General features: G+C 36.6%; 3 protein-coding genes across 6 annotated transcripts; 2 read left to right on the forward strand and 1 right to left on the reverse strand.

The window, feature by feature from the left end:
* The first annotated feature begins 49 nt into the window (after window positions 1-49).
* On the forward strand, window positions 50-3,288 carry LOC124300326 (integrator complex subunit 10). Of its 3 annotated transcripts, XM_046754291.1 has the most exons (8): window positions 50-301; window positions 420-487; window positions 548-791; window positions 879-1,389; window positions 1,454-1,770; window positions 1,912-2,076; window positions 2,156-2,414; window positions 2,510-3,288. In XM_046754291.1, exons 1-8 carry the CDS (start codon window positions 152-154, stop codon window positions 2,674-2,676), a joined length of 1,881 nt encoding a protein of 626 aa, XP_046610247.1. In that variant the 5' UTR covers window positions 50-151; the 3' UTR covers window positions 2,677-3,288. The 3 variants fall into 3 exon arrangements, with proteins under 3 accessions (XP_046610247.1, XP_046610260.1, XP_046610254.1); XM_046754304.1 differs by lacking the exon at window positions 2,510-3,288 and having other exon boundaries at window positions 61-301; window positions 2,137-2,318; XM_046754298.1 differs by lacking the exon at window positions 50-301 and having other exon boundaries at window positions 437-487; window positions 555-791.
* Window positions 2,941-11,369, reverse strand: LOC124300288 (protein transport protein Sec31A). Of its 2 annotated transcripts, none has more exons than XM_046754218.1 (14): window positions 11,153-11,369; window positions 10,419-10,629; window positions 9,961-10,283; window positions 9,662-9,759; window positions 9,346-9,591; window positions 8,974-9,267; window positions 8,442-8,789; window positions 8,211-8,337; window positions 7,830-8,135; window positions 6,163-7,343; window positions 5,244-5,327; window positions 4,889-5,131; window positions 4,675-4,746; window positions 2,941-4,593 (listed from the first exon to the last, which is right to left on the reverse strand). In XM_046754218.1, the coding sequence occupies exons 2-14, from the start codon at window positions 10,619-10,621 to the stop codon at window positions 4,405-4,407; spliced, it is 3,714 nt and encodes a 1,237-aa protein (XP_046610174.1). In that variant the 5' UTR covers window positions 10,622-10,629; window positions 11,153-11,369; the 3' UTR covers window positions 2,941-4,404. The 2 variants fall into 2 exon arrangements, with proteins under 2 accessions (XP_046610174.1, XP_046610184.1); XM_046754228.1 differs by lacking the exon at window positions 11,153-11,369 and adding an exon at window positions 10,998-11,018.
* A 78-nt stretch (window positions 11,370-11,447) lies between these two features.
* LOC124300435 (protein aveugle) lies at window positions 11,448-12,987 on the forward strand. Its single transcript, XM_046754541.1, has 4 exons — window positions 11,448-11,682; window positions 11,836-11,925; window positions 12,023-12,136; window positions 12,289-12,987. Exons 2-4 carry the CDS (start codon window positions 11,887-11,889, stop codon window positions 12,463-12,465), a joined length of 330 nt encoding a protein of 109 aa, XP_046610497.1. The 5' UTR covers window positions 11,448-11,682; window positions 11,836-11,886; the 3' UTR covers window positions 12,466-12,987.
* Window positions 12,988-13,108: the final 121 nt, after the last annotated feature.

Below are 13,108 nucleotides of genomic sequence, written 5' to 3' on the forward strand. Positions count from 1 at the left end.
TATGATACCACTAGAATGCCACACAAGCGACAAACGGCCAGAGCACTGAGACCGGCTGTAAAAAGCGAGCAGACGCCAGAATGTCGGCAAGCCTAATTCCTTCAATTTTGTGTACACGAATGGTGCGATCAAAAATCCAAAAGTATACACGATGTTGGAGAAAGCAAAGAGCTCCGAAAATCTCTCGAAGGAAGAATACCTGATAAGGAGAGCCAAAGAAGAACTGCCAAGGAATATTTATGCCGCCAAGTCGTGGTTGATTACAGCGAAATCATTATTTCCCCACAGTGCCAAAGTACAGGTTAGAACGAGATGTAAACAACATAGTTGATACATAGATCACTTGGTTTCATGTACCATTAAAATCGGTACCTTTGACATGATTTTACCACTGATGATCGAATTTTCTTTCATTTCAGTTTGAGGCGTATCGTATCGAGAAGTTATCAAAAAATGTCAAGGAAGCTGCAAAATGCTTCAGTGAAATGTAAGATCCTTTATTAACATGACTCAAAATTGTTTCATACCTCTTTCATTTCTTTGATAGATTTCAGAATTTTCCGGATGATCGTGATATATGGAAAGAGATTGAAACAGTAACGGCGTGCTTAAGATCAGAGCAATGCGATCCAGAAGCAGATCTGTTGTGCCAAATGTTTCAGCACATTCCCCAAGATTTGCAACATCGGCTTCTTGTCATGACTGCTGATCACAGTGAGGATACAATGGAACACTGCAAACTATTGCTCCTTCTGCTGGGACGATTTCCACAGACTATCGCTACTCACGGAGTAAATATTAATATCACAATTTTCATTTTCCATAGACTGATTAACATTTACTTAGTTGATTACCTCAATTATTATTTGCTTTTACAGCCCCGTTTGGTAGAGACCCTGCTAACAGCAGAGAAGCACAGCCATCCTGGTCGAGCGGTGAATGGATTTCGACGTTTATTGGCTTGTGACGCACTTCCGCTTCTTGGTTCTGCTCCTGTTGAGCTTAATCCTCGTCTGAGTTTGCGTTTACTTTGCAAAGCAGTTGAATTTTATTTGGCATACATACAACATCCTCAAGATGCTCAAATTCTGCAGCCCTGGGACAGATTATTTCAGGTGGTTGAACTTATTGGGGGCAAATTGACGTGGGAGTTGAGCTCCCTCTTTGCAATGCCTTGGAGTCGTGAAACTTACAGTGAAAGACTACAGCTTTATGCGTCGACTCATAGCGGATCTTTGTGTGAAGAACTTGTAGCCCGACAACTTCTCGTTTGTTCTATTGTGGTACTAATGAGGGTATTGCATGAACACGCAGCGCTCATTAATTCGGCAGAAACAACATACTGCCTTGTAGAGGCATTTGGAGAAATGAGCTATCCGTCTGCTGCTGGTAAGCCCTAAAAAAATATAAAAAAATTTGAGTCGCACGATAATTCATTTTGTTTACAACATAGATCCAAAATTAAAAAGGCGGAAGAGAGAAGATTCTTTAGCACTAATGGTGACGAGTGATGGGGAATATAATGGAAATGGACTAGGAATAGCTGTAAGGTTATGGGACATATTACACAGCAGCGACTATCTTCAAAGAGAAGTGGGAAAATTAAGTCAGCAATTACGACTAGACACATGGTTGAGCTTATTTCTAACCGACCTAGCAATGTATAAGGGACTACATCGTGATACTTTGTCCAGGCTGTCGCAAGAAAGCTGCAATCTATCTACTGAACTTCGATTAGCCAGCTCTTGCTATTTTTTGAAAGACTACAAGGTAAATTAGCAATCACATTTTTCAACCCTGAACTCGTATCAAAATTATTACTGCCTTTAGCCTAAAGTTTGATGAATCCAGAACTTCTTTTACTAAGGTATGTTACAGACATTAATGGTCACGTACCTGATTTCATTCCAGAGCATGCTTGAACACATTGTCTTGATTACCAGTATGCTTCCAGTAGCACGTGGTAAGATTTCTATGAACCTAACTGTCCCAGCTGTACGTCATCTGCATTATCTGACACTTGCACGTAATCCTGTTCTCCAATACTGCTCCAGGTTACTTTTAGCGTCAATTAAAGTGAGTACTGAAATTGTAAAATAAATGATCAGTTAGCTCAGTTCAATAAATCAAAATGAGGACCAACTAATCTTTTTAGGAAAATTTCACAATACCTGGAGGTGTTGGTGACTTGGCATTGGGGCATTCTATGGTACTAATGCAAATGGATTGGCCCCAAGAAGCTGGTACGTTGGGTATTATTACTGAACGAATTCTTAATCGTGGCTCATTTGGGTACCCATTATTTCAAGCATACATTATATGCGTTGATATATTGGAGGAGCTCACATATTTGTGGACCGAGCATGGCGGTGGAGTATCTTTGGACATAGCCAGTGGATCAGGAATTTTACAGAGTAAGCAAATATAACTGTAATGAGACGAATGTTTCAGTTAAGATGGTCAGATTCTCAAATTTTTATACATACTAACATTTTTGCAATTGTACTAGGTCGGCGTATAACAACACGTGGGGCAGATAAAGGAGTGCGAGAAGAAGTGAAACAAGCTATGAGACGACAAGCTGCACGGGATGGAATTGAACCTATGGATGACCTTATACAGAGATTTATTGTCAATGAAAAAAATGCTATTCTGCATAGTTTAATGGGACAATAATTGATTCATGCTGGTAATGTTGTGAAAATTATTTGTGAAGTACTTTTTTCGTGCTCATTCTAGTGCAAAAAATTCAGGAGGCTTGAATTGTGCTGCTCAAAATTTTCTCAGCTTCGCTTGTGCATAAAAGTAATTTGTAGTGTATTTACTTGTATTGTGGTCTGGGTAATACTACGTGTGAATAGCTTTATGCATAAGTCTATAACGTGTGTATTAATTGATAAGTTTATAGCTGAATACTGTATAGAATTATTAAAAATTAGCTTATAGCATAATTCTTGGATTATTTATTTATAATTGTTTTTCAGGTCTTTCACAATTCGCTTCTTACAAAATAAGATTACTATCAACAATTCATATTTTTTTATTTAATATATAAATGTATAGGTTGAATATTTTTGTTATATAAAAAGTTTATATACTATAACGCTATTGTATTAACAATTATCTTCATTGAGTTAAGCGGGGTTTTCATTATATTAATTTTTCGTGCCTAGAATTTCTTCATTATTGTTATAAATTTAAATTGAAATTAAATGACAGAATTTAAATGGCAATGCGACACAGGGACATAGTACTAGTGTGAAAATGCTAGATACCGTTTTGAAAGTAGGTGGATTTGAAAAAATACTAGTGCATATAAACTTAGAAAGTAGTGCTTAACGATAAAATTCATTTGTCAATTTCCAAGTTTTTTATACAAAGTGAGGTTTATGTGGTGGATTCACTACGATATCAGTATTACGACTATATCGTAATCATTTAATTCCATAATATGTTTACTTGCAAGTACTATTGTTGTAATATTAAAAAAAAGTTGTGCTAACTTCCAGACACCCTTAAACTTTTGGCTCAAAAAATCCGAATTGGTGTGATAAGACACCAGAAACTTAACTTTTGTAACTTCGAAACAGCTTATTATTTTACTGGCTTGTAGTTACGGAAAATAAATTACTATTCAAAGTGTGATGGTTGATGTTAATACTCTGGAGGTTAATACTTCCCATGTTCAAGTTATTACAAATTGACGAGAAGATAATTCGGGACTGAAGTAGCAGTCTTACAATCAATGAGACCTACATTTTATTTCAGATCGTTTTAGATTTAAATGTAGCGTTCACTAAAGATTATAATTAACAGAGTGATAAAGAATTATTCCAACACTCAGTTGATCCCTTCTAAACCCATTGGTTCAAATTGTTTGTTTGAAATTCTGATAATTTTGACGCCGTTATCTTTACTAGATTGGTACTATACGGTACTTATATTTTAGAAATCAATTGTATGTACATATACAGCAAATTTCAAATGAACTAAATGTTTGTCAAAGTCTGGTAAATAGATTTGTTTGATTTGTTTGATTTTTTGCAGATAAAAATGTGATGAGAGTATTGTAAATTACTGGTGATTCCTCAAGTGGTATTGAATATTATACTTTCAAATGTCTAATATCCATAAAATTATGCGCAAGATTACTTACAAAATGAAGCCATAAAATCAATTTCTGTGATTCAGTTTGAACTCTTCAATATCGTTATAAAATCAGTCTGATGTCTTAAGAATTATGTTGATAATGCCTTCGCGTACTAGAACTAGGGATGTTCTGAAAAAATGTTTTTATGTATTTACGTTCTTGACCCTGGGTGCCATTTTTTTTTACAAATTAAAACCGTAACGAATGCATAAATTTATTATTTGAACTATAGATATCTATAGTTCTAATACAAACTATCTGATGTATACACCAAGTTGCAAAGCACTTTGCAACAGAACTTTGAGCCCAGGCATAAATGAGGCTATCTGACTAAAATCTGGCCCGGAAACAAGTTGCGTGTGAAGTCCCAATCCACCGGTATAATTCCCGCTCTGTATCATTTCAGACATTTGATGAAGAGAAGACAGAGTACTTGGGGACAACTGAAAAAACAACAGTCAGTTGGCAGTCACTTCTATGTTCATACTTGTCTTACAAACTCTGGCAATATCTAATTGTCTCACCTTATTTTCTCGTAGGCAATCATACAAAACTTCCAGTTTTCTTGATACTTCTTCTATCTTTCGTTTGATTTGCTGAAATAATAAAGTAAGTATGAACGGAATTTGTGAACATGGCTTTTGAAAATATTATTTGTTTGTGGCATAAATGAATAAGAAGCACAGCATTACTCATCCAATAACTTTTCAATGAACGTTATCAACTAATGAAGTTTACCGGATTCTTGGCATTGTTGTAACACTGAGTTCTGACTTCATCTAATACAGTTTTTAAATGTACATGTTCCTCTGGTATCGGTGGTTTTGGTTTCTCAGGTTCAGCAATTCTTGCTGACTGCACAGGTTGTAATGATTCAACAGGTGGGTTGAACTGCGATGGAATATGTTGAGGTGGACCATATTGTTGTTGCTGCCCATAAGGTAAGTGGGAATTAGAGTAAGCACTTTCTTGTGCAATTGGCTGAAAAGCGATTAAACAGAATTACAATTTGTTGCCAACATTGAAATATCGACGATTCAGTAAGGATTGAGTTGCAACATTAAAAATTTGCATATTCAGTATTTAGTCTTACGTTAGGAACTGGTTCCTGTTGCGGAGTACTGCCGAAAATTGGATGTAAGATTGGAGTTTGTGGCTGAAAGGAGTCCGCTCTTGCCTAAATAATAACACAATTACTTAAACATAATCTGAAAATAATGAATAAATTTCACCTATAAGATAATAAGACCAAAATGTTCAATTGCATTATTCAAAACAACTAAGTTCTTGTAGTTTTTAGGAAATATTCCACAGAAAAATTAAGTTAGTACTTGGATTTAGCATGGAAGCAGTCCAAATGTAATACATTGTGAAACACTGAAAATCCTTTCGAATTATGTATCGTATTCAGCCAGGATGAATTTTAGGTATTACAAAAATCCCTGAAATTTTTTTGGGTATTATGGTAACAAACATAGGAACTGAATGTTCCAATTATATACGGGGAATGTAGGGAACAAGTCCCAAAATTATGAATGGCCATAATGCAAAACAGGTGACGAACACATTAATTCAGTAGGTAACAACGTATTAAAGAACTTCGGTAACATTATTTCAAAAGTCACGCAAAATGCCCAGAAGATTTGCTACCTTTGGAGTACCAGAATTCAGGTGTTTTTCTTTCCATTTCCTGCTACCTGCATGCTCCGCGGACATTATATTATTGTTGTTGACTGTCAACAATGGCTAGGCCATTTTAGAAAGATAAACACCGATTTATCACTTTTGTCAATGCCAGAACTAACGAATATTTTGTACCATTTACTTATTTTAGTCTATGTTCTGTAGTTTAAATTGATATTAAAAACGATCTAAATTGAATCCGATACGGAACAGGAAAATTTTGAGTATTGAAAATAAACTATTGAACGGAATTGTTCAATTACCTTTCCATACGCCCACATTGGCTTAGATATTTCTTCATTTTTAGTGCTACAAGGTAGCAGACTCACCTGTACTCGACTGGTATTTGCATTTGGAGGGTCGTTCCAGCCAGACTGTTGTGAATTGTGTTGATAACTGATTTCGTTACTGTATGTTTGAGCTGGTGGTGGTTGTGGTTGTGCACTAACAGGGTTGTACATAGACGACTGAGCAGTATTTTGCATAGGATTCATTATATTAGGTTGTGAAGGCTTGGTCAGGCTGGTTGCTGGTTGATTAAGCACTAGATTTTGCAGCTGTGGTTGTTGATTGGAATAGAAATTTGGTGACACGGTAGGTTGTGTCGGGAAAGAGTTTTGCTGGGGAAAACCTTGTATAGGTGGAACTTGAGATTGTGGCTGATTGTTATACGTCTGAAGCGTAGGTGCAAAAGAGTTTTGATTGCCATATGGACTTCCAAAAGAACTTGTTTTTACAGATGGGTCAAGAATGTACTTTGAACGAGCTTGTGGACCGACACTTGAAGGTCTAGACCCAGTGGGATTTAAACCTATTGAGGGTGGTGGTGGCGGAGGTTGAACCGGCGGTACAACTGGTAACTGCCCGTAAGTTTGTGGTGCATATTGATCAGCAAATGTTGATTGAATAGATTGATTTGGTATCGTTCCAAATTGGCCTTGTTGTGGACCCCCAAACTGATTGGTGCCAGGTCCATATGTTTGTTTAGTAGGTGTTGTGTTCCAATTATTTTGTGGTATTGCTGCACGTGAAGGATCGTATGCTGTTTTTGAAGGATCGTATGCTGGTTGTGGAGGAATCATAGGTTGAGTCGATCTTCTGGATTGGCTGTAGTAAGTCTGTTGACCTGGTATCGATGCTCTGGGTTGTGCTTGCTGGGCAGTTGGTTGAATGTATCCCAAGGCCTTACAGAGGCGATCTCTCAATGCTGCGATTTTTGCTTCCTGACTGTTACCGAGATAAATTAAAGCAGCTTCTAGATTTCCTTCCGCAGCTAACATTTCAGCATATTGAGATAGTAGGACAGCCGCATTTCCCTCTATTTTAACATCTATGTTTCCTTGAGCTTCTAAAACCTTCTGCATGATAGTTACTAACTCCACAACTTCTTGAACCTCTTCTTCTGATGCTTCGATCATTTTATTTAAGTTTCCAGAACAAATGTAACAAAACTGGGACTCTCGTTTGAAGATTGGATCACCACTAGATACCAATCGATCACCGAGCACATCTGAAAGAACAATGTTCAGTATTTCAATTATACCATGTGACAAATTATTTCAGTTAAATTACCAACAATCAGTGCCCATTTATTTTACAATCGGTTATATTCATTGAGCATAGTGGCGTTGCACTATTGTTCAAGACTATAGAATGAGAGGACTTGAGTTACATTCCCCAGCTTGTCGAAGAAGACCTGAATGGCAAGTCGTAAAAATTGTAAGACAGGTCACATCGTTCAAGTGCCGAACCATGAAACTGAGGTTTGAACTGGGTCCAGCTACACCTGGGCAAGGTATTTTTCAGTTTTCCTTGCCCCCTGTGTAATCATGAGTAGGTATTTCTCCCGAAAAGCTTAACACAGCTGCAGACGTATAATGATGGTTATGAACCCATCTTTCCCTCACCTTGCACAGGCTAATCATTTATGGGGACATACCCGAAAGATTATGACGAGAGAGGAGTGATTATTTTTATTATTATTATATACACTTACCACAAAGGGCTGAACGCTCTTCGGGGTTGGAATGTGTGAAAACTCCCACCAATGCTTCTTTCCAACACTTGATATCACAATTTCTGACAATATCACCCCAGTCTTCACTAACCAGGGAATTTATAAGAGAATTAAGAGCACTTGAATGCTCCGAAAAATATCTGTATTGCGTTTTAGCAAGTAAGTCAGGTCCTCCAGCCATTGATAGAATAACTGCATCTGCATATCTCTTATTCGTAAAGCAAAGAGAAACGGCTGCTTCAATATTCCCAAGTAGAATTGCCTGAGTGATGAGACCTTCTTCATCTGAAATACCAAGTAATTAGTAAACTACCTTAGACCTGTGAGCTGGTAATTAGATACACATGTAGAAAGTATTACCATCTCCAGTATTGAGTTTGAAATTGGTTTCAATAGGCTTGACCGAAGCTGGAGATTGTCTTGTCTGCTCCTGTTGAGCAATCGCATCAAATGCTGCACTTCCGTCAGTTACATTGCCATTAGAAACCTATTACAACGAGTAATTGTAACTTTCATCTGTTTATGGAAATATTTTATTCATTCAGCACTACGAACATTTTTCAGTTTGTGTCAAGATGGAAAAATACCTACATTATTTAATTTATTTAGTTCAGTGCTTGTTTCAGTTTGTTCTTCAGGTACAAACTTGCTGAGCTTTGTGTTAATCGATTGCGAATCATATCCTAATAATTCTAATATATCTCCAGTGATATTATCTCCAAAATGTGCACCCAAACAACTCCATACTTTACGATTATGATCACTAGTTGCAGTATCAGCTTTTCCTTTGCAGAAATCGCCAAACTGTCCGTTTTGGAGTGCAGCTTCTAAGTGATTTGATCGGTGAATTAATTCTGGATCAGTTATTACTTGTGATATAATGATTCGACCATTCGAATTAGGTGGGTCATTTTCGAATAATGTCAGTTTTCCACCAAACTGAAATTAAACAAATGTCTGTATAATTGTCAAATTAAACATGGATATTAAAATTTAACACCCTACTGACTACATTTCATATCATCAAAAAGAGTTAAAATGTAAATTGTAAATCGGTAAAACTGAGTATAAGTTAGTTCAACGTACAGATTACACAATTATGTAAAGTACACAGATTACTCACACCAAACGAAGCTCCAGCAGGCCTTTTTAGCCATTTAGGAGCTTTTTTCAGATCTACTGTTGATTCATTTTGCAGCAATGGCGGTGCTTGAGCAAAGGCATCCATTCCAGGAAACGAATCAGCAATCTTGTTCGAAGTTTCACTTGAAACTTGTTGCTGACCACCCAAGAGTGAGTAAACAACTGCATGGCCATCAAAACTACTGCCAGCTACTAATCCAGGATTGCGTGGACACCAAGAGACATCAAAGTTCCACTGATTTGTTTGTGCCAACTCACAAAGTACTTCTCCATTCTATGATTGAATGAACACTCATGACTAAATTCAATCAAAGTGTCAAAATATGGCATGCAAAGTTGTAGATAAACTTACAGTCGCCGTTGAGTTTGGGTTCCAACAAAGTATTCTATTGTCTTTGGCACAACTGACCAGAAGATCAGGGTCGTGTAGATTCCAAGCAATTGAAAGAACGCCTCGCTGATGAGCCGCTAAAGTTTTTAGGGGTGATGTGGCAAATCTGAGATCCCAAAGCTGAATTATCGGGCTCTGATCATCCTCTGATGCAAGGCATAACTGTGTTGCAACATCTGGATGCCACTGTACCACTTTCCACCGAACCTGAAGTTAAGATGAGTAGTTGGTTGATAGTGTATGACAATTTGATTAACTTGAAAAAAACTAAACCTACCCTTGAGTTTGCATCATTTAGCTTGATTATTGGCTCATTTTTCCGTAGGTCCCAAATCACACATCTTTGAGAGAAAGTGGAAGCGAGAATGTGTTGCACTGAAATAGTAACACTCGATCTTATAATTATCATACTGTTTTCTACAAACAATTTTGAAGTTAAATCAACGGTTTCAAATCTGCAAATTACCAGTTTTGGAATTTGAATTGGCTGAGTCGAGTTTGGAAAGGGATTCGATTAATTATAGGTAAGTGAAAATTTACACCTGAGTTTATGATAATATAATTTATACCCTATACCTTGCTTGTTCCATGCAATATACTGGACATCTTCCAGAGGTTGACTTCGAGTTCCCGGAGTCATTGGAGTGTTGGTATTAACGAGATCCCATATGTAAATTTCACTTTCTGTGGCTCCTGTGGCCAATAAATTTGATTGGAAAGGATTAAAATCCATGGCTCGCACAGGACCAGTATGCTTGTCAGGGCTACTGAGGATGCAATCACTTTCATTGGCTAACATCTTAGCCGCTGAATAAATTTTTATAGTTCCATAATCACAACCGCCTACTATTATACCAGCAGGATTATTGCCGAAAGATCCCCATATGATCTTGTGATACCTTGAAAACAAGAAACACTTTTAAATATCAGTAAGTATCTAAAAATTGAAACATAAGGGAAGATAAGGATAGCATAAATTTATATGGATTTTCAACAATAAGAATATGAAAGGAAGAAAATGATACAACGGTAACCTGTGATCACTAGATATCGAAGCTTTAAGATCCATGTCATAGCCGGGTTCTTGTAGATTAAGAGCATATAAATCCAAGCTGGCTGATGTGCTGAAGCTAGCATCTAACTGTTGTGCAGCGGTTCCTGCCGCTAGCAATATCGGGTGTTGAGCAGGTGGAGACCACGCCACATTTACAGTGCGTAACAGTTCCTTCACTTTCATCTTGTATACTGATCACCGTAACGAATAAAAATATTAATTGTTTTAAATTAATGACTTTTAAAAAGTTACATAAGCAAATATATGTGTTATACTTCTGGAGATATAAGTGCACAAATAATTATCAATAATACAACCAAACGGGTCATGATAGTCTGACTTGTACAACAGCAGACAGTGGTATCAAGTTTTTAATTACTCGGAGTACGAGTAATGAATTCTTAACAATAATTCAAAAATGAAAGATGCAATATTGCTACGCAAGAGATCTGATCAGCTACAGCATTGATGATAGAGCCGTACAGCAATGAATACTGGATGCATCGTTGCAAGATGAGATCACAAACCGTAAATATTTTCCTAATATAAAGTAATACACCTTATGAAAGGTCCAGTTGTCTGGTGGAGGACAGGATTTGATAGTCGACTGAAATGTCATACGGATTAATAAGAACTACCTGACATATGCAGTTAAGAACACAATCTGGGCATAAAATTGAAACGAATAATGATGTAAACAATCCTGTGGCTAACCTTGCTTTCGTTCCGCTCAGTATAAATAATCCTTATAAATATAATTTCGGTAACGTCAGGTAAATTTGATTCACCACCGTCAACACTTCCAACGTGGCGACTGCCGGACTGCCTGTAGTTCGTAGCGCGGCGTAGCAAAATTCGGCGGAAGGCTCCGGCTCCACAACCAGCCACGAAGTGTAGCCGGCTACGACTGGTCGCTACCGTTCGGTGGTAACTTGTGATTGCGCGGCTTCAAATTTAGTTCCTAAAAGCGACACCAGGTGGATCAGTCATATGTTTGTAAACTTTTGTAAACTTGCTCTGACTGTAAATGTCAGGCAGGCACTGAACTATGATACAATCTTACAATTAGAGCGTATAACAGTACAATCTACTGATTCGTATGAATATATTTTTTCAAAATATATCTTTACATTCGTGTGTGTATGATTTGAAGATGATGAAGTCTGATCTGCACAGCATTGAGTAATTAGCACGGGAAACAAACGAGCTCAATTTGATGGTGCAATTTTACTGAGTACACTGAGGTCAGTACAGTTTCCTCTGCAATTATCGTGTATAATTCTATTTTTAGATTACGGCAAATATTGAGTCTAAATTGCCGTATTCTACATTTTCTGAAATTAAACGATTATTTTACAATTAACACCGTTATTAAAATAATTTCTGCTATCCCCCAGGTGATCTCGTTGCTGTAAACAATTATTGTTTCTAACCCTAAAATTTCAATAATGGTTGAGGAGAGCATGAATTCTTATAACAAACCGAAAGTAAGAGTTACGTTGCATCCTTGGAATTACAAGTTATAATATTTTATTAAGTGTGAGAATGTTTTCACATGCCTTAAGTATTTTCTCTGTGATTCAGAATAAAACTGCGCGGCCCCGTCCAGTTTACTTGTGGAATGTCTTAGATGTACAGAAGTGGTTGCGGAGACACTGTAGCGATTACTATCAATTGTATCATGAAAAGTTTTTGTATGTAAGTGAGAGAATATGATAGCACGTAACGTCCGACTTATTGTATTATGTATGTAATTTTGACTTTAGGGAATAATTCATTGATTTCAAGCATATTATATTTGAATATAACAGATGAGGACCTAATTCCTGTATTGTTTTCTCTTTATACAGCATGATATAACTGGCAGAGCGCTTCTGAGGGTCAATGAGAACATTTTACTGCGATTGGGAATCGTGAATGAGGAACACAGATCGGATATATGGAGAGAAATTATGAAATTGCGATTAAAAACGGACATATTGGAGATTAGAGATATTGAACGTAGAAATAATACTAATTATGATTGATATTGAGATTTTGCCGACAATTACTATCATTAGAATTAATGTTCTTATCAGTCACTTTGTACCTTTCATTGAATATTCCCTCTTTCACTGATATTGTACATCTAGGGAATGAGCAAAGCGATCAATATTTCGATGGATGAAAAATCGTTTCACACTTTGAATACCGATTTCACCGATTTTCATGTACAAACTAACATATTAATTAGTAAAACATATTTTTGTACCTAGTTGTTTGATAAAAAGTTATTTTATTACTACTACCATTGATGAGTATTTTAACTAAAAATATTACCAGGGGATCGAAATGTAATTGAAACCACAAAAACTTACTGTTTTAGACATGTTCTTTAGAAAATTCTAAATCAAAACTGCGGCGCAAACAGCCTTCCTAAATAGGAAGTTACATATGCTTTATAAATGTACCAATCATTATTCATATAATATGAAAGCTGTATTGATCATAGGCTGATTTTCAGATACTTGTTTGCCGATATTTTTAATAAATCAAAAATTGATGATCAATGAGACTAAAAGTTTGTTATCCCTGTCCAGCAACGTAACACTAAGTGCAATTAAATGATCAGTAAATTATTTAGGCCAGAACAAAATATAGGCCAAGACAGCAGCACAAGTTAAAACGAAA

Source organism: Neodiprion virginianus, chromosome 1, assembly GCF_021901495.1.
Source record: "Neodiprion virginianus isolate iyNeoVirg1 chromosome 1, iyNeoVirg1.1, whole genome shotgun sequence".
NCBI lineage: Eukaryota > Metazoa > Arthropoda > Insecta > Hymenoptera > Diprionidae > Neodiprion > Neodiprion virginianus.

What these genes read in the sequence shown, in the direction of transcription:
- LOC124300326 (XM_046754291.1), top strand. Translation starts at nt 152, where the DNA reads ATGTTGGAGAAAGCAAAGAGCTCCGAAAATCTCTCGAAGGAAGAATAC. An exon ending in AGACTATCGCTACTCACGGA is followed by an intron (nt 792 to 878) that starts GTAAATATTAAT and finishes TTGCTTTTACAG; the next exon opens with CCCCGTTTGGTAGAGACCCT. An exon ending in GAGCTATCCGTCTGCTGCTG is followed by an intron (nt 1,390 to 1,453) that starts GTAAGCCCTAAA and finishes TTTACAACATAG; the next exon opens with ATCCAAAATTAAAAAGGCGG.
- LOC124300288 (XM_046754218.1), bottom strand. Translation starts at nt 10,621, where the DNA reads ATGAAAGTGAAGGAACTGTTACGCACTGTAAATGTGGCGTGGTCTCCA. An exon ending in TATTGCATGGAACAAGCAAG is followed by an intron (nt 9,760 to 9,960) that starts GTATAGGGTATA and finishes TTACTATTTCAG; the next exon opens with TGCAACACATTCTCGCTTCC. An exon ending in CAAACTCAATACTGGAGATG is followed by an intron (nt 8,136 to 8,210) that starts GTAATACTTTCT and finishes TTGGTATTTCAG; the next exon opens with ATGAAGAAGGTCTCATCACT.
- LOC124300435 (XM_046754541.1), top strand. Translation starts at nt 11,887, where the DNA reads ATGGTTGAGGAGAGCATGAATTCTTATAACAAACCGAAA. An exon ending in ATTCTTATAACAAACCGAAA is followed by an intron (nt 11,926 to 12,022) that starts GTAAGAGTTACG and finishes TCTGTGATTCAG; the next exon opens with AATAAAACTGCGCGGCCCCG. An exon ending in ATCATGAAAAGTTTTTGTAT is followed by an intron (nt 12,137 to 12,288) that starts GTAAGTGAGAGA and finishes CTCTTTATACAG; the next exon opens with CATGATATAACTGGCAGAGC.